Source organism: Hylobates moloch, unplaced genomic scaffold (genome assembly GCF_009828535.3).
Source record: "Hylobates moloch isolate HMO894 unplaced genomic scaffold, HMol_V3 SCAFFOLD_10, whole genome shotgun sequence".
NCBI classification, from domain to species: domain Eukaryota; kingdom Metazoa; phylum Chordata; class Mammalia; order Primates; family Hylobatidae; genus Hylobates; species Hylobates moloch.
In genome coordinates this window covers 77752877-77779282 of record NW_026652285.1, presented here as the reverse complement: position 1 = coordinate 77779282, position 26406 = coordinate 77752877, and the positions used below count along the sequence as shown (strand labels likewise).

General features: G+C 38.3%; 1 protein-coding gene across 14 annotated transcripts in view; it reads right to left on the bottom strand.

The window, feature by feature from the left end:
• Positions 1 to 2680: 2680 nt before the first annotated feature.
• FKTN (fukutin) overlaps positions 2681 to 26406 on the bottom strand; it is an 87751-nt gene continuing 64025 nt past the window's right edge. For 12 of the 14 annotated variants that reach the window (XM_032164785.2, XM_032164787.2, XM_058444921.1 and 9 more), the window contains one exon: positions 2681 to 8972. In XM_032164785.2, coding sequence (XP_032020676.1) covers positions 8759 to 8972 — 214 coding nt within the window. In that variant the 3' untranslated portion in view covers positions 2681 to 8758. The remainder of the gene's footprint in view (positions 8973 to 26406) is intronic. The other 2 variants (XM_058444923.1, XM_058444924.1) reach the window with 2 other exon arrangements.

Genomic DNA, 26406 nt, shown 5'->3' with positions numbered 1-26406 from the left:
CATCTGTATATCCTCTTCAATGAAATGTCTGTTTATGTCTTTCCCCGTTTTCTAATTGAATTTTTCAAAAAACTGCTGAGTGTTCAGGTTCTTTATATATTCCAGGTACTAGTCCTTTGTCAGATACATAGTTTGCAAATATTTTTCTCCTAGTCTGTAGCTTGACTTTTCAGCCCCTACATGTGGGCTTTTGCAGAGCAGCAATTTTTAATTTTGATGAAGTCCAATTTATCCATTTTTCTTTTATAGATTGTGTTTTTCATGTCAAGTCAAAGAAAGAATGCTTTGCATAACCCTAGATCATGAAGATTTTCTCCTGTTTTTTTTCCCAAAAGGGTTTACAGTTTTGCATTTTACATTTAAGCATGTGATCCATTTTAAGTACATTTTTGTACAAAGTGTGAGGTTCATTCAAGTTGAGTTTGTTTTTTGCTTATGAATGTCCAATTGCTCTAGCACCATTTGTTGAAAGGTCTATCTTGGCTGGGTGTGGTGGCTCATGCCTGCAATCTCAGCACTTTGGGAGTCCAAGGTGGAGGATAGCTTGGGGCCAGGGGTTTGACAGCAGCCTAGGCAACATAATGAGACTCCGTGTCAACAACAAAAATAAAATAATAGCTGGGTGTGGTGGCATACACCTGTAGTCCTAGCTACTTGGGAGGCTGAAGTGGGAGGACTGCTTGAGCCCAAGGAGCTCGAGGTGACAGTGAACAATGATTGTGCCACAGCACTCCAGCCTGGGTGACACAGTGAGACCCTGTTTATAAAAGAAAAAATTAAAAAAAAAAACAAAAAACAGACTGTCTTTCCTCTGCTGAATTGCTTTTGCACTTTTGTAAAAAATCAGTTGGACATATTCATAAGGGTCAATTTCTGGTTTATTTTGTTTCACTGATATATGTGCGTATCCTTTTACCAATACCATACTGTCTTGACTACTGCATTAGATTGCTAGGGCTGCCATAACAAAGTACCACAGCAGAGTGGTTTCAACAATAGAAATCTATTTTCTCACAGTTCAGGAAACTAGAAGTCCAAGGCTAAGGTGTTAGCAGGGCTGGTTTCTTCTGAGGGATCCTCTCCTTGGCTTGTAGGTGACCATCTTCTCTCTATGTGTCTACATGGTCCTCCTTCTGTGCGTCTCCTTGTCCTAAGCTCTTCTAAGGACTCTAGTCACCAGTGAATTGGGAATCACCCATATGACCTCATTTTACCTTAATTAGCTGTTTAAAGGCTCTATCTCCACACACAGTCACATTCTGAGATACTGGGGGTCAGGACTGAAACATGAATTTTGAGGGATATAAGGGAACACAATTCAGCCCATAACAATTACTACAGCTATATAATAAACCTTAATATTGGGTAGAGTGATCCTTCTCACTTTCAGTATCAGAGGCTGGTTTTAAGTAATAATTTAAAAAAAATTTTTTTTCAGATCAACAGTTAAGTAGAATTGGCAGAGTGAGTAGCCATTGGATTTCAAGTCAGAAGACAAGGATTTAAGATCTGTGTTACCTCTAAATTGCAGCTTCCTCATCTGCAAAACAAGGGGTAGTAACATCTACCTTATAAGATCAGATGTGGTATCTACTGAAGTGCAAGAACGAACTTAGGTCTTCTGATGCCAAATCTTTCTGCTACTTTTTCCTTATAAAGATTACTTGAGATAATCTAGAGAAATAAACTTATCACATACATTTTAAAATAGGTCTGTCTACGTCTATTAAAAACCTTGCTGAGATTTTGATAGGAATTGCATTAAACCTATTGATCAAGTTGAGTAGAACTGACATCTTTACTGTGGTGTTTTCCAATCCATGAACAAGGTATGCATCTCCATTTATTTAGGTCTTTGATTTCATTAGCATTTTTAACATACAAATCTTGTATACAATTTGTTAATTTTATACCTAAGTACTTCATTTTCTTCAGGGTGACTTTAAATAGTACTGTGTTTTTGTTTTCATGTTTGCTGTTAGAATATAGAAATGCAATTGATTTGGGGGTATTGGTCTTGATCTTGTATACTGTGACTGTGCTAAAACTCACTTATTAGCTCCAGGTGTTTGCTTGTTTTAAAATACATTCCTTGGTATTATCTATGTAAACAATCATGTCATCTGCAAATCAAAAGTTTTTAAAAATTTCTTTCTTTCCAATCTGCATGTCTTTTATTTATTTACTTATTTTTTTTGCCTTATTGCAGTGACTAGCACTTCTAGTATGAGGCTGAATAAGAGTGATGAAAGCAGACGTCCTTGCCTTGTTCCTAATCTTAGAGGAAAAGCATTCAGTTTTTTGCTATTAAGACATATAGGTTTTTGTTTCTTTGTTTGTTTTAGATGTTCTCCATCAAGTTGAGGTAATTCTCTTCTATGTTTAACTTATTTTACTTTTTCTCATGAATGAGCGTTAGATTTTGTCAGACTCTTTTTGGGTCTATTGATACGATTTTCTTTACTTTGTTGATATGGTGCATTACATTGACTGTTTTAAGGCTGAACTAGCCATGTACACCTGAAATGAATCCTACTGGTCATGGCACTGTTGGATTCAGACAAACTAGAACTTTTTACTCCATGTCATGTATTATTTCCACTCCACCACAGTTACTTTTAACAATTTCGACATCAGCTCAAAGCCTATAAAAGACCTTTCTAGTTCTTTCTCCCTGAAATATGTTATGATTCCCCATGGTGGCTGTTTTCTCTTACTACAACAAGCTAATAAACCTAACTTTGTTTGATTACAGGTGTGTTCCTGGTGGTTTTTGGCTGGCAGGTTTTATCTCTGAAAACTTTTGGATACCCAGGTTTATGTGTGCAGACTACTAGGGTCCCCACAGTTGAATTTTAGAAATACTGTACTGGTGGCAAGATTACTATTTTACCAGATTGTTTATGAATGTTAGTGTCTGTTATTTCTACTGCAAGTCTCAAAAATAAATACAACATATCTCAAGAGATTAGAAAAATTTTATTCATCATCCCAAACTGGATTATATATTACAAATTCTGATGAAAATAATATTAAAGGTATTTTCAAGTAGTACCACAAACTATCTGTACCTGAAGATAAAACCAAATAGTAAACTGGTAAGTACACACTGAATCTATTCATCTTTAAAATATCACTTTGTTTAGAAATTCATATATATGTTTTTGTAGTTATGAAGTGGGAGGGACACACAAATAGCTAGGTAATATTTTCATTTAACAAACATATGAACTATTCCCCATGCTTTGAATGAATCATCAGAAGGCTGTAAAATCCTGTTATTTTTTTCAAAGGTGCATGAAACAATATTTCATTTCCAATAGCAAAAATACAGTACTTCTAATTTTCCTTATACTCTCTTCCAACCCTACTGTGAGAGCTGCTTATAATTATATAGCAGCTTGTTAATGGGTCCCTACATAATCTCTGTATTAGGTTGGGTTAGAAGGTGGAGGGGGTATTCTAGGGTAGAAGTTTTGATAGTACAGAAGCAGAGATTTCTTTCCTTTTTTTTTTTTTTCTGAGACAGAGTCTCGCTCTATTGCCCAGGCTGGAGTGCAATGCCGTGATCTTGGCTCACTGCAGACTCTGCTTCCTGGGTTCAAGTGATTCTCCTGCCTCAGCCTCCCGAGTAGCTGGGACTATAGGCACGTGCCACCATGCCCGGCTAATTTTTTTGTATTTTTAGAGGAGATGGGGTTTCACTATGTTGGCCAGGCTGGTCTCGAACTCCTGGCCTCAAGTGATCCACCCGCCTTGGCTTCTCAAACTGCTGGTATTACAGGTGTGAGCCACTGCACCCAACAGAAGCAGGGATTTCTTATTAGAAAATTTATACTTGCCTCCTTTAAGCACAGGACCTATACAAAAGGTATCACCATTGAATTAGTCTGTTTCACTTATAAACTGTAATTAGGATTTCAGTCTGATATGAAGCAGCTTAAAATGGCATCATGCACCCTGCTGATTCTTGCCTAGTTGAGACAGAAACAGAAATTTGGGGGCAGAAAGTAGAAATTAGTATTTCCAATTCTCCTTTATTAACAATGACACAGGCATTCATCAGCATAGACAATTAAATGAAACTAAGTATTCCAGATTTCTTCCCTCTCCAAATCATGGTTTATATCTAATTTCACTAACAAGGAGGTAAAGATTTACGTCTAGGAAAGGCTAGAATATTGAAAAAGAAGTCCAGGGGAGAGTAGGTACCAAATCTAGGGAAGTACAGTGAACTGCTTGGGACCGGCAAACTAGGTAGCATATGAGATAATATTAGGAGACAACTGCTTAACCAAGAAAATGAAAATACAAGTTCTATTGAAAGAAGGAGGCAAACTGGTAATGTCTCTGAATTCATAAACCATATAATTTAATTTTTAATGACTTGATATAATTTTTTTTTCTTAAGCAAATTCAGTCATGCAACCTTTTGAGTAAAGGAATGTGTTGTGACACACGGTTTCTATAATTTGAAGATTAGAAAAGAAACATGGAACTAGAAAATTGCACATTTCTTGAGTACTTACTTAATCCTAGGCCTGAGGCTAAGAACTGTGTACTTCATTTAATCCCCCTAAAAACCCTTAGAAGTATGTATCATTTCCCCAGTTCACTAATGTGGAAGTTGAGAATGAAAGGGCCCCCACCATAAATCCCACATGATTAAGCTGAAATTCAAATTCAGGCCTAACTCAAAAGCTTGTGGTCTTTTTATGGCAACACATTGCCTTTCCTAAGTGAGATGTTAGAGGTGATCTAGTTCAGGTCTTAATGATAGTGGAAGACAAGGAGGAAAGACGGAAAGTTGCTGGGATTTTTCTTGAGAAATTCTCTTGACTGGTCGGTAACTGAAGTTTTTCCATGCATTAAAGCTATTACAACTAACAATTACCTGTTAGAAGGTGGGAATGTGGCACTTTCTTGACTAGGTTTTGAGGGAATATTTCTCCTAAGGATTTATAACATTTAGGATTTAAAAAACTGTTCACTTTCCAGAAGGTGAAACTAGGGGGAAAACTTAGAAAAATGTGTAGCCATAAGTTTGGGTGAGATTTTAGACTGAAGTGTGGAAGCACATTCAAAATGTGTTTTCCAGATTTAGCTCTGGTACCCAACGTGTAAATTCCTGCTTACCTATGTAATATCCTGCCTATCTATGTGCCATTTGAAGTACTGTAGTCGTGTAAGAATAAAAACAATGGTTTGAGGTCACAAATTTAAAAAGGAATGAGTACAATCTATTCTTAACTACTTGCATTTATAAGAGAGTATCAATATAAATAATTAAAAGTAGTTTAAATACTGACAACTAGATACTCTAGTCTCCTTTCTAGCCAAGCAGATAAAAAAAAAAAATCCTGAAAACTGCAAAGTGACTCCAGTTACATCTATTATTCTTTTTTGTGAATGAGACCACTACTACCAGGGAAAGGTCTTTTAGGAAGGAAAGAGCCTCATGAAAGGTCACTTTAGGAAGGGGAGAGACTCTTCAAATACAGGCATTTGAAGGTTCTCTTGGGAAATAGAACGGTAAAGTGGCAATGGGATGCATCTTGAGCTTAGAGAATTAGGTACCAAAGGCTGATGTCTCCAGATGTGAACTATCTTATTGTCTGGAGAGAAGGCATTTTCCAGATAAAGGTATGAAGGTTGCCTAAGAATTCTGAACAAGAAAATACTTCCCCATGACCTCTCTGTCGCCTTAGGTTCTCAATCTGAACAAAAAGATACTAAGTGGCAGAAACACCCTGAGACTTAGACTCATTGAAGCACTGGATGACTTCTCTGTTAAGCATCTCAAGCACTGTTAAAGATACTGTGTTGTGATGCAAAACAGACATTGGACTAGAAGTCATGGCAGTCTTGGGTTTTAGCCTCAGCTGTTCTTGTTCAGATCATTCCTTTCTGTGATTATTTATTTAGTTATAAAATAAGAGGGTTTAAAAAGAATATTACATTATGGTTTCTTCTAGCTTTTAAGATTCAAAAGCAGAATGATTTTCACTTAAGTTGTAACTTGTTTTGTGGGAATACTGGCAAACATTCTGTCACCTAGTGGTCAATTTCAGGTTTTGCAGCTAGGGAATCAAAGATATCAGCTGTCTCACCAAGCAGCTACTCTTAGGGATGCTCAATTTTAGGAACTATGGTTTTATTCCAGGGGCCAGATATCAGTAGCTGCAGCAGAGGAGAGAAGGACAAGCGCTCCCTGCTTAGAGAGGACTGGGTGACTACCTGGTTGTCCTGGTTGTCAATTAAGAGGAATCTTGCCTCTCAGGATGTCTCTGGAGACATTCATGGGTGCCTAACTACCAACAAGTTGTCAGCTTCCCCAGGTAAGCCAGGTAAACTAAACCTGAAAGTGGTCAGATTAGGAGAATGACTGCTAGAATACTCAAGTGAGGAAACAAAAGTGATCCAATGAGGTACTGAAGACGGATATACCTAACCCAAGGTCTCTGGACACTCCACAGAACCCAACTGTTAAAATACATAAGATGAAGTATGGATGAATCAGAATCAGAGGTAAGCCTGGCCTTCAGATTCTAGAAGAAGGCTTTTGTTCCCCCAAGTTAGGGTGGAACCCATAAGCTGAAGCCTGTGAAACCAGAAGACAAGAAAAGTATTTCAGCAGCCAGTGGTCTACGTAGGAGGAATATAGAACCTGTGTCAATGGGGCCAAGATGTCTTGGATTTCAGACACTCTAAGACTTTGTACTTCAGGAGAGGATAAAAGACTAATCTGAAAAGGGATGGGTAAGATCTCCTGGCAAAGAGTGGGAGTCCGAATTGGAAATGGGGAGAAATGTGGAGTGTATGCATTTCTAAATACTGAGCACAAGCAAATGGTCCCCATCAAGTAGGGTGGATTTTGCCCAAAAATAGTATTATTATTTGTTATATTATTTTTGAGCACGAAAAATGAATTTAGGGTCAGCTGTTGAGAATCTGAGAATGTACTCTATGGGCTGATTTTCTAGCAAAGAGAAAATGGATTATGATGATGTGCCATTTTGGGACAAGTTTGCTGACAATCTTAAAGGTCTCCAGAAACCTGCTCATGTTATTTATGAAAGACCCAATAATTCTGCATTGAGAATGCAAATTAGGACAGGAGACTGTTGGTTATCATTTATCAAAGGTTTTCATGTCGCTTTAAAAATCTGGAATGGGTGGTTGTAAGTTACTTTCCCTAATTTGTTTTCGAAAAAGTCTACCAGCCCATTCCCTCAGACATTCAGGTTTCCATTTTGAGATTACTATTGTTCTTTGGTGTCAGAGGAAAATCTGCCAAGTTCCAGAAAGTAGTCCTAAATAGCATAGATAAGACATAAGATTCAGCTTCCTTTCCTAGACAAAGAGAAAAATAGCAGTGCTTATTGTGCCTAAATTTTCCTTTACCTCTCACTTACAATGTATCATTCAAGTGACTGGTCAAGAGATGGGGTAAACAGCATCCCAGCTGACTCAGACTTCTTGAGGGGAAAAGGAAACTACAGGGTTCCAGAGTGTGTGGTACTTGATAAAGTAGAAGTCTGAGTTCTTTCCCCATCGACATTCAACAGACTGAAAAACTGGGGAGGGATACAAACTTTACAAACTCTATGATCTGAGGTAGGGTGAATAGTTGCCAAGTCCAGCATTTAGCTTCCATTCTGGAGATCTGATATATTAGAAGAGGAGAAGAAACAGGTAGGTTTACATGCCATTTAAATTGGTATATAGACCATAAATTAAAGATATGAAGCTGTAATTGATAAATGAAGATAATAAAGAGTACGTTTTAAAAATTAGAGTATATTTAAAAAATTCTATTAATATTTTAGTGTCATTAAAATTGGGAGTGCACGGATTATAAATTCAGAAAATATAAAATGTACATGAATTTCTCATATTTTTACCTAACAGACTGACTGAGAATAAAATAAAAATGACTTTTGTGAAATCATGGACTCTTTCAAAATCATGTCTAGTAGCATGGTCTCACTTGAATGATTTGTCAACAAGTGCCATCAGAGATCAGTGCAAATATTCTCACAATGGATGGAAATTTAAGCATTACACAAGCATGAAGTTTCTTCTCACTTCGAATATGAAAATAGTACACGTATAGAAATTTACTTATCCTGACAAGTAATAAGCTCTGATGCAAATAAGTTCTCACCTTCCCTAAAAGAATAATGCCTTGTTCTCCAATTCAATTCCACATAAGATTAGTTGAAAAATGAACCTGATATCATCTTTTCTTGATGCCACTCAAAGTCTGATCACTTGAATATTAACTCAGACTCCACAATCTTAAAAGTAGCACTAACATACCAGCTTAAATGCCCAGACGAGGAATGGGTTATTCTTTTCAACTAGTATATCCTTCCTTAGCTTTGCCTGGTGAGCTCATCTTCCAGTTCAAACATTACTTAACGTTTAAAAACCTGTACAGAACTTGAACTCTTCAAAGGGTGGGGGAGGGTTCTCTCAAAGGAAAATTGAGTTGTTTACCAAAAGGAGGAATAAAAGAAGTAGGTATTTGTCTCATTCATCTAGGCTTCTCCACTGTAACCTAGCATTGTATGTGGCACATGAAAATTCCTCGGTGCTAAGTGAGAGAATTAAATCAGGTGACTCTTTCCGTGTCTTCAAACTTGTCACTTTTTTTCTTTGGTTTCCACTTATGTTTGACAAATAGACATGAATTTTTTAAACACTTATCTACCTTTTTTCCAAAAGAGAAATTCTCCCATTTCAACCTACTATCTCAATATAACTGGATAACCTCATCCCATTCAGAAATAGGCCAGATTCCATTGGGTTGCACATTGGGAGGAGACTGCTTCCAGTCCCACGTCTTTACAGGAATCTTCCAGGTCTTACCATAGTTGGCTTCAATGTATTCGAGGGTTTCACAGGGTACATGGACCTTCATGTCTACAAACTCAGTCCAGCACAGTGTAAACTTCGGAAACAGGTATCTGTAGCAAAACAGAGGGATTTGGCTTCAACGGTGGAAGAAGGTCTAGCTAAGGAATCTAGCTGCTAGTGCATTATTGGCTGAAGGACAGTGCTCTCCCATTAAACAGCTTTGGGAAGAGAGTGGATATTTAATTATTTTTGACTGTCCAGAATCCCTTTCCTCTTCTCCAATTTTCCTTTCCTGTTCCACGTCCATAGGATTGAGGAGAGGCTGACCCTATCATTAACACTCAGGCCAGTAAAAGACTCAGGCCAGTAAGTTAATGATTGAGGCAGGGATGGGAACATACCCAAGTCAGGCAAATCAAAGTCAGCCTTGGGCTTTCTGTTGGAACTGTAGAGGAAAGAAGTGTCAAAGTAGAAAGTTGTCAAAATATGGACGAAAATGATCTTTTTCTTTTCTTTCACAATCTGGATTTTCCAAGGATACAGAGTAAGCAGGACTCCAAGTTGCATTTCCAGGCTTTTCCTTTGGTTCCATAGCTTACATGATCCTACCTGTGGTTTCTGCCTTTCATCTCAAATGCTAAAGAACATCTTTAAACCAGCCCAAGGAATACTAGTTATAATGATTTTAACTATAGTTATTGCAGAACTAAGTCAATTAGTAGGTAAGTTTTAGAAATTAAACCAGGCCGGTCGTGGTGGCTCCCACCTGTAATCCCAGCTCATTGGGAGGCTGAGGCAAGTAGATCACTTGAGGCCAGAAGTTCGAGACCAGCCTGGCCAACATGATGAAACCCTATCTCTACTAAAAATACAAAGAAATTAGCTGTGTGTGGTGGCACACTCCTGTCATCCCAGCTACTCAGGAGGCTGAGGCAGGATAATCACTTGAACCCTGGAGGTGGAGGTTGCAGTGAGCCGAGATCACGCCACTGCACTCCAGCCTGGGTGACACAGTGAGACCCTGTCTCAAAAAAATACAAAACAAACAGAAATTAAACCAAAACATGTTTCTTAAAGATACTTTGGATCAAGTAAACTAAATTATGTATACTAGAAAAGAAAGCTAAAACTAGCAGGTCTGTTTAAGTTTATATTATAGCTCTACTCTATATTCTGCATTTTTTTTCTGAGAAATGTTTCAATGTGGGAAGAACTTTCAGTAATGAGGTTTAAAGTGGCAATAGCAGAGATTACAGGAATTTAAAATATCAGAGGATTAAAGAAAGAACAGGGAAAAGCCAGATTTCAAAGTGTAATCATATTGTGGAAATGGGATCTAACTGGGATGTTCTCCAAGAAAAGGTCAGTTCTCGTATATTCTGCCTTTGAATATCGTGTTTTACTACCAAATGAACATAAAGCCATATATGAAAAGGAGAGGCTGAACAAATTCTAAAGAAAGCAACAACTCCCTTTTACTCAAACCCAGTTAATGGACAATCCCAGCTGGCTACTGTGAAAAGGCGGCCACAGAAAATCTCATAGCTGAGAAATAAGATACAGCTTAGCCCCACCATCTGCTGGTCTCAATTTTACTCTGCACACTCATGTTCACGGAATTGCTTATTTTGTCATCACACATAACAATCCATCACCAGCCTCTACTCTCTCTAATCAGATGCTGGTTAGCAGAATGTCCACCTGTCTTATCCTATCAAGTTGACACACTGAAGTTGAATTGAGGCAGAACTCATGGTCTATCTTGTAATACAGGCCAGGAAACTTTTCTAAGTATTATCCTTTGTGGTCTCATCAAAAAGCTAAAAGAGGGAAAAATAATAATAGATACAGGATAGATAAGGTGAAGGGGAATACTACAAATTTTACAAGAGCAATGTTTTGAACAATGAAGAATTTATGAGCAAAGCCAAAACATTTTAAATATATAAACAATGTGAAAATAATTCAAAGACAATTTAACTCAAACGTTAGTTTTTGTACTTAAACAGAAACTTCTCTAAACTCTTTGTGGTTTCCTTTTCCCCAATTATTTTTCAATCCATTCAGCAAAAAGAAAATCACAGCTTCCTAAGAGAAGAGGAAAGATAAACAAACAATAGATTGTAAAAACTGATTATAAAATAGGATTGTAGGGAGGAAGTGAAGGAGAGTGAATGACAAAGAACAGCACATGCCATGTACTCTGTCCAGGCTATCAGTAAATAATGACTAAGACTAAAATACACCATGGGTCTGCAATGTTACCTTGGCTTTTAAAGCTAAGATTAAGTTCAGCTAAGCAGTTTGTACTTTAAGGCTTGGATCCAGCATGTGAACAGGTTTAAATGCAGGCTAAAGCAACCCTAAATCAGAATATAAGTTTAAGAGATCTTATTACCACAAAAAAATCCTTCCATCCACTTTCTATTTCATACCACTTTTACTTCATATTATTTTTACATAAAACAGTAGTTAAATAGTTGGAATAGACCATTTTTTTCCCTCACAGATATCCTTAAAATCTATACAACTACTTGGTGGTAGTTGGATAATTTCATCAGTTTAATTACAATCAATTTAAGCACAACCTATGAATATAACTGCTAAATGAAAAGGAAGTTCTCCCACTATCCCAGAACCAACAGTGTTTTATTATTACTAGGCTCAGAGAGATAGAGACAACATCAACTATAACTGAACCTGACCTTTTTAAACTTAAGTTTTACATTAACTCTAGAGTTGGGGCAGTAGAACCATTCTTGACAAGAATTTCCTGCAAAACATAAATGGTTTATTCTCACTACCAATTTTTTCTCTTCTTTTAACTTTTAATTTCTTCTCATGTCATTCCAGTGCCTAAGCCCTCTAGCATATTGTTTAATAGAAGCAGGGCTAGCACACATTCCTAACGTTTTTCTGATTTTAATGGAAAGGCTTCTAAAGTTTTATCATTAAACATGATTGCTCACTCTAGGTTTTTGTTATATTCTCTTCATTAGGTAAAAGAAATTTCAGATTTTTTTTTTTTTTTTTTTTTTTTTGAGACGGTCTCGCTTTGTCACCCAGGCTGGAGTACAGTGGTGCGACCTCAGCTCACTGCAACCTCCACCTCTCGGGTTCAAGCAATTCTCCTGCCTCAGCCTCTGGAGTGGCTGGGATTACAGGCGCACACCACCACACCTGGCTAATTTTTCTATTTTTAGTAGAGTCAGGGTATCACCATGTTGGCCAGTCTGGTCTTGACCTCCTGCCTCAAGTGATCCACCCGCCTCAGCCTCCCTAAATGTTGAGATTACAGATGTGAGCCACCGTGCCCAACCCAGATTCCTTTTAATCCAAATTTGCTAAGAGGTCTCTCTCCTTTTGGTTAATTATAAAATTTATCAAAAAATTTTAATGTCATCTATTAAAACAATCATAGTGTTTTTGTTCCTTTAATCTTTTAATCCTTTAATACAGAGAATTACACTGATATGCACACACTACAAAATTCTATTCATTTAGTATTTTTTCACCATATTCACTGAGACAGCAATTTCCCTTAAAATTTTTTTTATATTGTCCATGTCCACTTTTGCTATCACTCTCATAAAACAGTTACTTAGTTTTCTCTTTTTCTATTGCCTGAAATAAGCTGTACAATATAGGGATAATCTGTCCTGTGAAGGCACAGTAAAACTTTGCAGCAAACTTTCTAGGTTTTAGTATCCTCTGGTAGGGAAGAGGGAGAAAGGAGGATTTCTGATTACGAATTCAATGTCTTGAATGAATATAGGTTATCTAGATCTTTTTGAGTTGATTTTAGTATTTATTTTTCTAGAAAATTTTATCATTTTCACATTTTAACTAATGATCACATTTATTGACCTAGTTTTTGTTTTGAGAGAGTTAATGTAACACAGCTCAGTATAAACTAAAGCCAGCCATCCCAGATTTTTCTTTTTTCTTTTTCTTTTTTATTTAAATTATACTTGAAGTTCTAGGGTACATGTGCACAACGTGCCAGTTTGTTACATATGTATACATGTGCCACATTGGTGTGCTGCACCCATTAACTCGTCATTTACATTAGGTATACCTCCTAATGCTATCCCTCCCCTCTCCCCCCACCCCATGACAGGCCCCGGTGTGTGATGTTCCCCACCCTGTGTCCAGGTGTTCTCATTGTTCAATTCCCACCTATGAGTGAGAACATGCAGTGTTTGGTTTTCTGTCCTTATGATAGTTTGCTCAGAATGATGGTTTCCAGCTTCATCCATGTCCCTACAAAGGATATAAACTCATCCTTTTTTATGGCTGCATAGTATTCCATGGTGTATATGTGCCACATTTTCTTAATCCAGTCTATCATTGATGGACATTTGGGTTGGTTCCAAGTCTTTGCTATTGTGAATAGTGCCGCAATAAACATGTGTGTATGTGTCTTTAGAGCAGCATGTATATATACATATACATAATGACTACATTAAAAACTATCAATGTAAAACAAGTACTAAAGTTTTCCTCAATGCCAGAGGACAAAGCCTTGGGACATAACTACAGAACTTCCAAAAACTCTATAGCTCTAGATAACCACATAACTTCCCAGAACTAGATCTATGGCACTTCAACAACCAGTTAGACTCCAGTTGTGCTTGCTTTCCTTCAGACAGTTTTTACAGGATTTCTCCTTGTATATAATGGATAATTTTTAAAAGAATTAAATTACAGTTTCAATTTTCATACTCAATACAAAAGGCTTTTTTACTATCATATTACACAATTTGTTTAATCATATGTGAAAGTCTCAAAGTTTATCATTGCAATTAGGTCTGCCCTGATCAAATTCATTGCTTTTGGTCCCATATATCCCTCTGTTTCAACCTGTGACCTCAGACCCTTTTTCTCTTAGCATCAGTTTTCTAAGTCACAAACTGTTTTTTATCTTTTTAACCTTTTTTAAGTTTAGTTTTTATTGTTTTGTAGACATGGGGTCTCCCTATGTTGCCCAGGCTTATCTCGAACTCCTGGGGTCAAGTGATCCTCTCACCGGGTCTTCCCCAAATGCTGATGGGTTACTGTGCCTGGTCTTAAACTTTTAAGGTAACTTCATTTGAGGTATAACTTATGTATAATGAAATGCATCTATCTTAAGTGATGAGTTTTGACAAATGTATATACCTGTGTAACCACAATAATCAAGATATAGAACATTCCTACCAACCCCTCGTCCAAAGTTCCCTGTGCCCCTTGGCAGTCAAGCAATCAACCCACCCTGGTCCTAGGCAACCACTGATCTTATTACACTATTGATGGGTTTTTCCTGTGCAATTCCAAATAACAGCAAATACACAGTATATACTCTTCCTATCTGACTTCTTTCACTTAACATCATGTTTTAGAAATTCATCCATGTTATTGCATTTATCAGTAGTTCATTGCTATTGATTGCTCAGTGGTAGTCCATTGTTTGAATATATCATAATTTTATAACTAGTCACCAGAAGATAGGCATTTGGGTTGCTTCCATTTCTTGCTAGTATGAGTAAGACTACTATAAACATTTGTGTACAAGTCTTTTACTGAAAATACGCTTTTATTTCTCTTAGAATACTATCCTATATAATATAGAATTATGTTCAAACTATACGACAGTTTTAAAAAATGTAACTTACTTCATATAAATGAAAGATTTGCTGTTTATTCATCTGGAGGCAATCTTCTCTTAAAAAAATAAACAAAGCTTGCTATATAAATAACTGCCACTTCTACATATTATATAAGTATACAATTCCCATATAACAAGCATTCAAAGTTCTTCCCTCAATTCCTCAATTTTGCACCTGCTACTTACTAGAGGTTTGGAGGTATAATTAAGGAGACCTAAGACATAATCTGTATGTTGTAAAATATAAAGGCATAAACAGAGCAGAAAATATGAGATCATTCATAGAAAAGTCAATGTTTTAAATACACTCATTTAAAGAAATTATTCAAATTTGCCTTTAGCTTCACAGCTGTAAGTACTAAAAAGACAAATGTGTTTCTTGGAGTTACAACTGTAGGAGCACAGTTATCAATCTGTGAAGCTGAGAGAGACAATGAGTGAGGATTCCACAAATACCTCTAGTCTTCTAACTTCTTGCGAAGCAGAATGATTGAAAATGACTAGGCTAACTTAAATCTATAGTTTTAATTCTCCAACCGCGTTAGGTTGGATCAAGTCATCAACCTGGTGTCACCCTATCATCTTAACAAAACAGTGTAGACTACACTTAAGAGGATCTGACTTAGTTTCATGTAGGGCTCAGGTCTCACTTAGCCAAACATGTACCAGGCCTGATTTTATCTATCACATAAAAAGGACAGACAAATCAGCAAAAGTACTCCAATAAAGCACGAGAGAGGTAAAGAAAAAGAAAATCTATAGAAATGCAGAGGAAGAGAAGATTATTTCCAGATTGAGGTACCAAGAAGCTAGTTCAAACAGACAGCAATGCAAGGCCCTTAAATGAGCAGAAGTGGGACATGCAATGATGTATGATAATCTAGTATTACTAGTGACAAGCTTAAAATCTTGGACCAAAATAAAGTTTCAAAAGGTAGAGTGTCTAAATGCAATGTGGTATCCTGGATTAGATCTTAGAACAGAAAAAGCACATTAGTAGAAAAGCTAGTGAATCCAAATAAAGTACAGAGTCTAAACTTGATCTTTACTTCATATTACATATAGAATAAAGTTTCTAGAAGGTAGTACAAGAGGAATAGCTTCATTACCTTGAGATAGGGAAAGATTTCTTAAACAGGAGACGATAATACTAGCCATAATAGATAAACTGAACTACATTAAAATAAGTTTTTATTGACCAAAAATCACTAAAGAAGAGCTGGCACAGCAGCTCATGCCTGTAATCCAATCACTTTAGGAGGCCAAGGAGGGCAGATCACTTGAGGTCAGGGGTTTGAGACTAGCCTGGGCAACATGGTGAAACCCCATCTCTACTAAAAATACAAAAATAGCCGGGTATGATGGAACGTGCCTGTAATTCCAGCTACTCGGGAGGCTGAGGCATGAGAACTGCTTGAATCTGGGAGGTGGAGGTTGCAGTGAGCCGAGATCACACCACTGCACTCCAGCCTAGGTGACAAATCTGTCTCAAAAAAATAAATAAATATATAAAAAATAAAGAAGAATGGCACAAATTGGGAGAAGATATTTTCAAGTAAGAAAAAGACAGACAACTCAGAAAAAACAAGATACTTAGCAGGTAACTCACAAAAAAGGATATCCAAATGGTCAGTAAATATGAACTTGCCTTCATTAGGTCAAGGAAATGGAAATCTAAACTACAATTTGGTAACACTACACACCTACCAAAATGGTTACAAATTAAGAAGCCTGACAATGCCAAGCATTGGTAAAAATGTGGGGCAATGGAAATTTCTACAACATACTGGACTATAACTTGGAATAACTTTGGAAAACTATTTGTAAACAATATGCTGAAATTGAACACATGAATATTCTACGACCAAGCAATCCCACACTTTATGTGTAAACCCAATAGAAAAACATTGCTGTGGTTTGAATGTTTATGTCTCCTCAAAATTCATATGCTGAAATCCTAACCTCCGAGGTGACGGTATTAAGAGGTAAGACCTTTGGGAGGTGATTAGGTCATGAGCGTGAAACACTCATGAATGGAACCTTTATAAAAAAGGCCTAAGGGAGCTTGATTGCTCCTTTCACCATGTGAGGAGAAATCAGCAGTCTGCAACCAGGAGGAGGGCCTTCACCAGAACCTGACCATGCTGGTACTTTTCTTTTCTTTCTTTTCTTTTTTTTTTTTCTTTTTTTTGAGACGGAGTCTTGCTCTGTCACCCAGGCTGGAGTGCAGTGGCTCAATCTCGGCTCACTGCAAGCTTCGCCTCCCGGGTTCACGCCATTCTCCTGCCTCAGCCTCTCCCAGTAGCTGGGACTACAGGCGCCCGCCACCACGCCTGGCTAATTTTTTGTATTTTTAGTAGAAACGGGGTTTCACCGTGGTCTTGATCTCCTGACCTCGTGATCCGCCCGCCTCGGCCTCCCAAAGTGCTGGGATTACAAGCGTGAGCCACCACGCCCGGCCCCATGCTGGTACTTTTATCTTGGACTTCCCATCATCCAGAACCCTGAGAAATAAATTTCTGTTAATGAGCCACCCAGTTTATGGTATTTTGTTACAGTAGCCTGAGCAAACTAAGATAAGCATGTACTGGAGCACTAAAAGACATGTACAGAAATGTTCACTACAGCATCATCTATAATAGCCCCAAATTGAAAACAACCCAAATATCCAACTAATATTTGGGTTAGTGGACTTAATAAATATTTGTGATATATTCATACAATTTACTACACAGCAAAGAAAATGACTGAAGAGCTACAACATGCAAAAATATGGATGGTTCTCACAAATACAATGTTGAACGAAAAGAAGCCAGCAACATACCATCTAGTTTATATAAAATAAAAAAACAGTTAAAACTAAACTGTAATATCAGAAGTTAGCATCGCTGTTACCTTGTGGGAAACAGGAGCTATGATCGTGAGGGAAAATGATGTGGGTTTCCGGGGTGCTGACAAATACCTATTTTGTTTTTTACTGGGGTGCTGGTTACACATTTGTTCATTCGATAATTCTTGGAGCCATACATTTGCTTTGTATAGTTTTCTGTATGTATGTTACACGTCAATTAAAAACATAATAATCCATTATTTCCTAATTTTTTTCTAGCTCTAAGATTATAAACTTACATGTTATTTTGGACACTTAGTTTTCTTGGACTCCCCTCGTTCACAGCCAGGCATGTTGCTAAGTCCTTTTACCATTTCTTCCAGTCACCTAATGTTTAGCACAGGTCCTCAACCACCCAAGTCTTCCTCACTATACCAGCTTTCCATGCTTACAGCAAGAACAATATTCCTCAACAGGACTTATGTCTACTACATTCTCCGCCAAAAGCCTTATGAGAGAGATTCTTTATTACATCCAGTCAAAAACCCCACCAAACAACAAGACTTTCTGGCAACTAACCAGTTTACCAGCATTGCCCAATATCATCTTTACATGGCCCTAAGTCTTTTCCTAGAGGCAACCAAATCTAACTTAATAGCAATTCCCCATTCAACAATATTCGCTCAAATTGTGCTGACTCAACCCTCACTTTCAGAGAAAACTTCCATAGAATCAGTACTCTTTACATTTTTTTCCTATAAACTATATCTCTCTGTAGTTATATGTAATACAAGTTTATATTCATCTTTGTAACATTTGGTAGGCTTTAATTCACTACTATGTCATTTTTTTTCTAATTGCTACCTAGCAATGAATCTTCCTATCAGACTTCTATGCTCTGCCTGTTGAATTAGCAAACAGTTGTGAATCTATTATGTGCCAAGCACTGAATCAGGTAACTACACATTATTTAATCTAAGCATTATACCCTGTGAAGTGCACAGTGTTATTCCCATTTTAAGAGGAGAAATCTGAAGCTCAGAAGGTTTATATGACACAAAAAAATAGAACTCAGATTTGAATTCAGGTCTTCTAATTCCTGGGCTCACTCAGCTAAAATCACACTTGTATAAAGCTTAAATATAAAAGTCTCTACATAATAAGTGTCTAACAAACACCTATAACTAGACATTCTAAATGCACTGTAATATTTTAAAGCTGGATTTTGAAAGGGAGACTGGGATGACAGGGAACAGGTTAGATGTATACTAAAAGCCAGTTGATGTTAGGAATAGTTAAGAGAAAAGTAATGATTTTTTTTCTTTTCTTTTCTTTTTTGTTTCTGGTTTTGCTCTGTCACCTAGGCTGGAGTACAGTGGTGCAAATGTGGCTCACTGCAGCCTAGATTTCCTGGGCTCAGATGATCCTCCTGTCTCAGCCTCCCATGTAGTTGGGACCACAGACACATGCCACCATGCCTGGGTAATTTTTAAAAATTTTTTATATAAAGCCAGGGTTTATTGTGTTGCCCAAGCTGGTCTCAAACTCCTGTGCTCAAGCAGTTCTCTCACTTTGGCCTCCCAAAGTGCTGGGATTAAAGGCATGAGCCACTGTGCCTGGCCAGAAAAGTAATAATTGTTGGTAACTTGCTACTAATGACTGACCTGGTTTTATGATAGAAGATACCTTGGGATAATAAAAAGAAAGTGGAAAAAAAAAGTTACTCAAAGAAACTATCAGGGGAGTCATGAATGAAAGGCTCATATCTTTTGACTTAATAATTCTACCTTTGGGTATCTATTGAAGGAAAGAACCCCTTAAAGTTTTTGCTTTACGTATACAGATGCCCACAAAATTTTTTAAATTAAAAAATGGAAATAAACTAATTTAAAAATCATTAAATAAACCTATTTTTAGGACTTTTTCCACATTTCTCCTAAGTCTACCTAACAAATTTCTCTACTTGTAAGCCACACTTCTTTGCCATTGTTTCTAGATATGGCTGATTTGGTACTTCAACTACAGATTATACATATTTGATTACAGTACTGCTATCAGAGTACTTTAACATGTCTCATGGCCTAGATCATGAGATCCTTAAGAGCAGAAACTAAGTTACAGTCACATCAGTATCCTTAGCACATAGCAGTTAGTAAATACATTTTACAGAAATGAAGTGATAAATTACATAGGATCCACACTTGGATGGGAGTGTGGTCCACAGAGGATGAATCTGAATTTTCTGAAGATCTGTCCAATAAGCAGAAGCTGCAACTATCAGAAGGTATAAGGAACCCACTACTAGCCCAAGGAGTAGATTTCCTATTAGAGGATGTAGCAGTAGTTGTATTACCCTGATAATGTTTTCATGGAAGGGGTATTAACAACATGATACAGATCATGGTGACACTAACATAGTAAGAACATGGGCTCTGAAGTGATGCACCCCTAGGTCTGACTCAGGTCTGCCTTAATTTGCTCATCCATAAAATAAAGGTGATGATGATAAAATCTCCTTTATAAACTTATTGTGAGGATTAAATAAGATAACACATATAAAAGCTTGGCATATTGATTGGCTTATAGCAAGTATTCAATAAAGTTAACTATTATTATTACCTTTCAAACTTCTGGCTTCTACCCATACCAGTTGATTCAAAATGGGAAGGAAAGAAACAAACCAAATAAATCTAGGCAGCATCTTTAGGAAATGTGAAGTTGAATTAAAAACTTCACATTCGGCCAAGATGGCCGAATAGGAACAGCTCCGGTCTCCAGCTCCCAGCCCCAGCGACACAGAAGACGGGTGATTTCTGCATTTCTGCTTGAGGTACTGGTTTCATCTCACTAGGGAGTGCCTAACAGCGGGTGCAGGACAGTCGGTGAAGCGCATGGTGCGTGAGCCGAAGCAGGGCGAGGCATTGCCTCACTCGGGAAGCGCAAGGGGTCAGGGAGTTCCCTTTCCTAGTCAAAGAAAGGGGAAACAGACGGCACCTGGAATATCGGGTCAGTCCCATCCTAATACTGCGCTTTTCCAACGGGCCTGGAAAACGGCACACTAGGAGATTGCGTCCCGCACCTGGCTCGGAGGGTCCTATGCCCACGGAGTCTCGCTGATTGCTAGCACAGCAGTCTGAGATCAAGCTGCAAGGCGGCAGCGAGGCTGGGGGAGGGGCGCCCGCCATTGCCCATGCTTGCTTAGGTAAACAAAGCAGCCAGGAAGCTCGAACTGGGTGGAGCCCACCACAGCTCAAGGAGGCCTGCCTGCCTCTGTAGGCTCCACCTCTGAGGGCGGGGCACAGACAAACAAAAACTCAGCAAAGAACCTCCACAGACTTAAATGTCCCTGTCTGACTGACAGCTTTGAAGAGAGTAGTGGTTCTCCCAGCACGCAGCTGGAGATCTGAGAACGGACAGACTGCCTCCTAAAGTGGGTCCCTCACCCCTGAGCAGTCTAACTGGGAGGCACCCCCCCGGTAGGGTCAGACTGACACCTCATTCAACCAGGTACTCCTCTGAGACAAAACTTTCAGAGGAACTATCAGACAGCTGAATTTGTGGTCTCACGAAAATCCGCTGTTCTGCAGCCACCGCTGCTGACATCCAGCCAAACAGGGTCTGGAGTGGACCTCTAGTAAACTCCAACAGACCTGCAGCTGAGGGTCCTGTCTGGTAGAAGGAAAACTAACAAACAGAAAGGACTTCAACACCAAAAGCCCATCTGTACATCATCATCATCAAAGACAAAAAGTAGAGAAAACCACAAAGATGGGGAAAAAACAGAGCAGAAAAACTGGAAACTCTAAAAAACAGAGCACCTCTCCTCCTCCAAAGGAATGCAGTTCCTCACCAGCAACGGAACAAAGCTGGATGGAGGATGACTTCGATGAGTTGAGAGAAGAAGGCTTCAGACGATCAAACTACTCTGAGCTACGAGAGGAAATTCAAAACAATAGCAAAGAAGTTAAAAACTTTGAAAAAAAATTAGAAGGATGGATAACTAGAATAACCAATGGAGAGAAGGGCTTAAAGGAGCTGATGGAGCTGAAAGCCAAGTTTCGAGAACTACGCGAAGATTGCAGAAGCCTCAGTAGCAGATGCGATCAACTGGAAGAAAGGGTATCGCTGATGGAAGACAAAATGAATGAAATGAAGCGAGAAGGGAAGTTTAGAGAAAAAAGAATAAAAAGAAAGGAACAAAGCCTCCAAGAAATTTGGGACTATGTGAAAAGACCAAACCTACGTCTGATTGGTGTACCTGAAAATGATGGGGAGAATGGAACCAAGTTGGAAAACACTCTGCAAGATATTATCCAGGAGAACTTCCCCAATCTAGCAAGGCAGGCCAGCATTCAGATTCAGGAAATACAGAGAACGCCACAAAGATACTCCTCGAGAAGGGCAACTCCAAGACACATAATTGTCAGATTCACCAAAGTTGAAATGAAGGAAAAAATGTTAAGGGCAGCCAGAGAGAAAGGTCGGGTTACCCACAAAGGGAAGCCCATCAGACTAACAGCTGATCTCTCAGCAGAAACTCTACAAGCCAGAAGAGAGTGGGGGCCGATATTCAACATTCTTAAAGAAAAGAATTTTCAACCCAGAATTTCCTATCCCGCCAAACTAAGCTTCATAAGTGAAGGAGAAATAAAATACTTTACACACAAGCAAATGCTGAGTGATTTTGTCACCACCAGGCCTGCCCTAAAAGAGCTCCTGAAGGAAGCACTAAACATGGAAAGGAACAACCGGTACCAGCCACTGCAAAAACATGCCAAATTGTAAAGACCATCGAGGCTAGGAAGAAACTATAGCAACTAACGAGCAAAATAACCAACTAACATCATAATGACAGGATCAGATTCACACATAACAATATTAACGTTAAATGTAAATGGGCTAAATGCTCCAATCAAAAGACACAGACTGGCAAACTGGATAAGGAGTCAGGACCCATCAGTGTGCTGTATTCAGGAAACCCATCTCACGTGCAGAGACACACATAGACTCAAAATAAAGGGATGGAGGAAGATCTATCAAGCAACTGGAAAACAAAAAAAGGCAGGGGTTGCAATCCTAGTCTCTGATAAAATAGACTTTAAACCAACAAAGATCAAAAGAGACAAAGAAGGCCATTACATAATGGTAAAGGGATCAATTCAACAAGAAGAGCTAACTATCCTAAATATATATGCACCCACACAGGAGCACCCAGATTCATAAAGCAAGTCCTCAGTGACCTACAAAGGGACTTAAACTCCCACACAATAATAATGGGAGATTTTAACACCCCACTGTCAGCATTAGACAGATCAACGAGACAGAAAGTTAACAAGGATATCCAGGAATTGAACTCAGCTCTACATAAAGTGGACCTAATAGACATCTACAGAACTCTCCACCCCAAGTCAACAGAATATACATTTTTTTCAGCACCACACCACACCTATTCCAAAATTGACCACATAGTTGGAAGTAAAGCTCTCCTCAGCAAATGTAAAAGAACAGAAATTATAACAAACTGCCTCTCAGACCACAGTGCAATCAAACTAGAACTCAGGATTAAGAAACTCACTCAAAACCGCTCAACTACATGGAAACTGAACAACCTGCTCCTGAATGACTATTGGGTACATAATGAAATGAAGGCAGAAATAAAGATGTTCTTTGAAACCAACGAGAACAAAGACACAACATACCAGAATCTCTGGGACACGTTCAAAGCAGCGTGTAGAGGGAAATTTATAGCACTAAATGCCCACAAGAGAAAGCAGGAAAGATCCAAAATTGACACCCTAACATCACAATTAAAAGAACTAGAAAAGCAAGAGCAAACGCATTCAAAAGCTAGCAGAAGGCTAGAAATAACTAAAATCAGAGCAGAACTGAAGGAAATAGAGACACAAAAAACCCTTCAAAAAATTAATGAATCCAGGAGCTGGTTTTTTGAAAAGATCAACAAAATTGATGGACTGCTAGCAAGACTAATAAAGAAGAAAAGAGAGAAGAATCAGATAGATGCAATAAAAAACGAAAAAGGGGATATCACCACCAATCCCACAGAAATACAATCTACCATCAGAGAATACTACAAACAACTCCATGCAAATAAGCTAGAAAATCTAGAAGAAATGGATAAATTCCTCGACAAATACACCCTCCCAAGACTAAACCAGGAAGAAGTTGAATCTCTGAATAGACCAATAACAGGTTCTGAAATTGTGGCAATAATCAATAGCTTACCAACCAAAAAGAGTCCAGGACCTGATGGATTCACAGCTGAATTCTACCAGAGGTACAAGGAGGAACTGGTACCATTCCTTCTGAAACTATTCCAATCAACAGAAAAAGAGGGAATCCTCCCTAACACATTTTATGAAGCCAGCATCATCCTGATACCAAAACCTGGCAGAGACATAACCAAAAAAGAGAATTTCAGACCAATATCCTTGATGAACATTGATGCAAAAATCCTCAATAAAATACTGGCAAACCGAATCCAGCAGCACATCAAAAAGCTTATCCACCATGATCAAGTGGGCTTCATCCCTGGGATGCAAGGCTGGTTCAACATACGCAAATCAATAAATGTAATCCAGCATATAAACAGAACCAAAGACAAAAACCACATGATTATCTCAATAGATGCAGAAAAGGCCTTTGACAAAATTCAACAACCCTTCATGCTAAAAACTCTCAATAAATTAGGTATTGATGGGACGTATCTCAAAATAATAAGAGCTATCTATGACAAACCCACAGCCAATATCATACTGAATGGGCAAAAACTGGAAGCATTCCCTCTGAAAACTGGCACAAGACAGGGATGCCCTCTCTCACCGCTCCTTTTCAACATAGTGCTGGAAGTTCTGGCCAGAGCAATCAGGCAGGAGAAGGAAATAAAGGGTATTCAATTAGGAAAAGAGGAAGTCAAATTGTCCCTGTTTGCAGATGACATGATTGTATATCTAGAAAACCCCACTGTCTCAGCCCAAAATCTCCTTAAGCTGATGAGCAACTTCAGCAAAGTCTCAGGATACAAAATTAATGTACAAAAATCACAAGCATTCTTGTACACCAATAACAGACAAACAGAGAGCCAAATCATGAGTGAACTCCCATTCACAATTGCTTCAAAGAGAATAAAATACCTAGGAATCCAACTTACAAGGGATGTGAAGGACCTCTTCAAGGAGAACTACAAACCACTGCTCAATGAAATAAAAGAGGATACAAACAAATGGAAGAACATTCCATGCTCATGGGTTGGAAGAATCAATATCGTGAAAATGGCCATACTGCCCAAGGTAATTTATAGATTCAATGCCATCCCCATCAAGCTACCAATGACTTTCTTCACAGAATTGGAAAAAACTACTTTAAAGTTCATATGGAACCAAAAAAGAGCCCGCATCGCCAAGTCAATCCTAAGCCAAAAGAACAAAGCTGGAGGCATCACGCTACCTGACTTTAAACTATACTACAAGGCTACAGTAACCAAAACAGCATGGTACTGGTACCACAACAGAGACATAGATCAATGGAACAGAACAGAGCCCTCAGAAATGATGCCGCATAGCTACAACTATCTGATCTTTGACAAACCTGACAAAAACAAGAAATGGGGAAAGGATTCCCTATTTAATAAATGGTGCTGGGAAAACTGGCTAGCCATATGTAGAAAGCTGAAACTGGATCCCTTCCTTACACCTTATACAAAAATTAATTCAAGATGGATTAAAGACCTATATGTTAGACCTAAAACCATTAAAATCCTACAAGAAAACCTAGGCAATACCATTCAGGACATAGGCGTGGGCAAGGACTTCATGTCTAAAACACCAAAAGCAATGGCAACAAAAGCCAAAATTGACAAATGGGATCTCATTAAACTAAAGAGCTTCTGCACAGCAAAAGAAACTATCATCAGAGTGAACAGGCAACCTACAGAATGGGAGAAAATTTTTGCAACCTACTCATCTGACAAAGGGCTAATATCCAGAATCTACAATGAACTCAAACAAATTTACAAGAAAAAAACAAACAACCCCATCAAAAAGTGGGCAGAGGACATGAACAGACACTTCTCAAAAGAAGACATTTATGCAGCCGAAAAACACATGAAGAAATGCTCATCATCACTGGCCATCAGAGAAATGCAAATCAAAACCACAGTGAGATACCATCTCACACCAGTTAGAATGGCCATCATTAAAAAATCAGGAAACAACAGGTGCTGGAGAGGATGTGGAGAAATAGGAACACTTTTACACTGTTGGTGGGACTGTAAACTAGTTCAACCATTGTGGAAGTCAGTGTGGCGATTCCTCAGGGATCTCGAACTAGAAATACCATTTGACCCAGCCATCCCATTACTGGGTATATACCCAAAGGACTATAAATCATGCTGCTATAAAGACACATGCACACGTATGTTTATTGCGGCACTATTCACAATAGCAAAGAGTTGGAACCAACCCAAATGTCCAACAACGATAGACTGGATTAAGAAAATGTGGCACATATACACCATGGAATACTATGCAGCCATAAAAAATGATGAGTTCGTGTCCTTTGTAGGGACATGGATGAAACTGGAAAACATCATTCTCAGTAAACTATCGCAAGGACAAAAAACCAAACACCGCATGTTCTCACTCATAGGTGGGAATTGAACAATGAGAACTCATGGACACAGGAAGGGGAACATCACACTCCGGGGACTGTTGTGGGGTGGGGGGAGGGGGGAGGGACAGCATTAGGAGATACACCTAATGCTAATGACGAGTTAATGGCTGCAGGAAATCAACATGGCACATGGATACATATGTAACAAACCTGCACATTGTGCACATGTACCCTAAAACCCTAAAGTATAATAAAAAAAAATAAAATAAAATAAAATAAAAAAAATAAAAACTTCACATTCTGGAGTCATAGTTATTATATTTATTACTTTTATTATTGGCAGATTTGGATGCTGGAGAAAAACAGAATAAAGAATCCAGTCAATATTTTTAAATGGAATTTGGATTTCAGGTAAAAGAAGGGCTTCCTATAGAGAAGT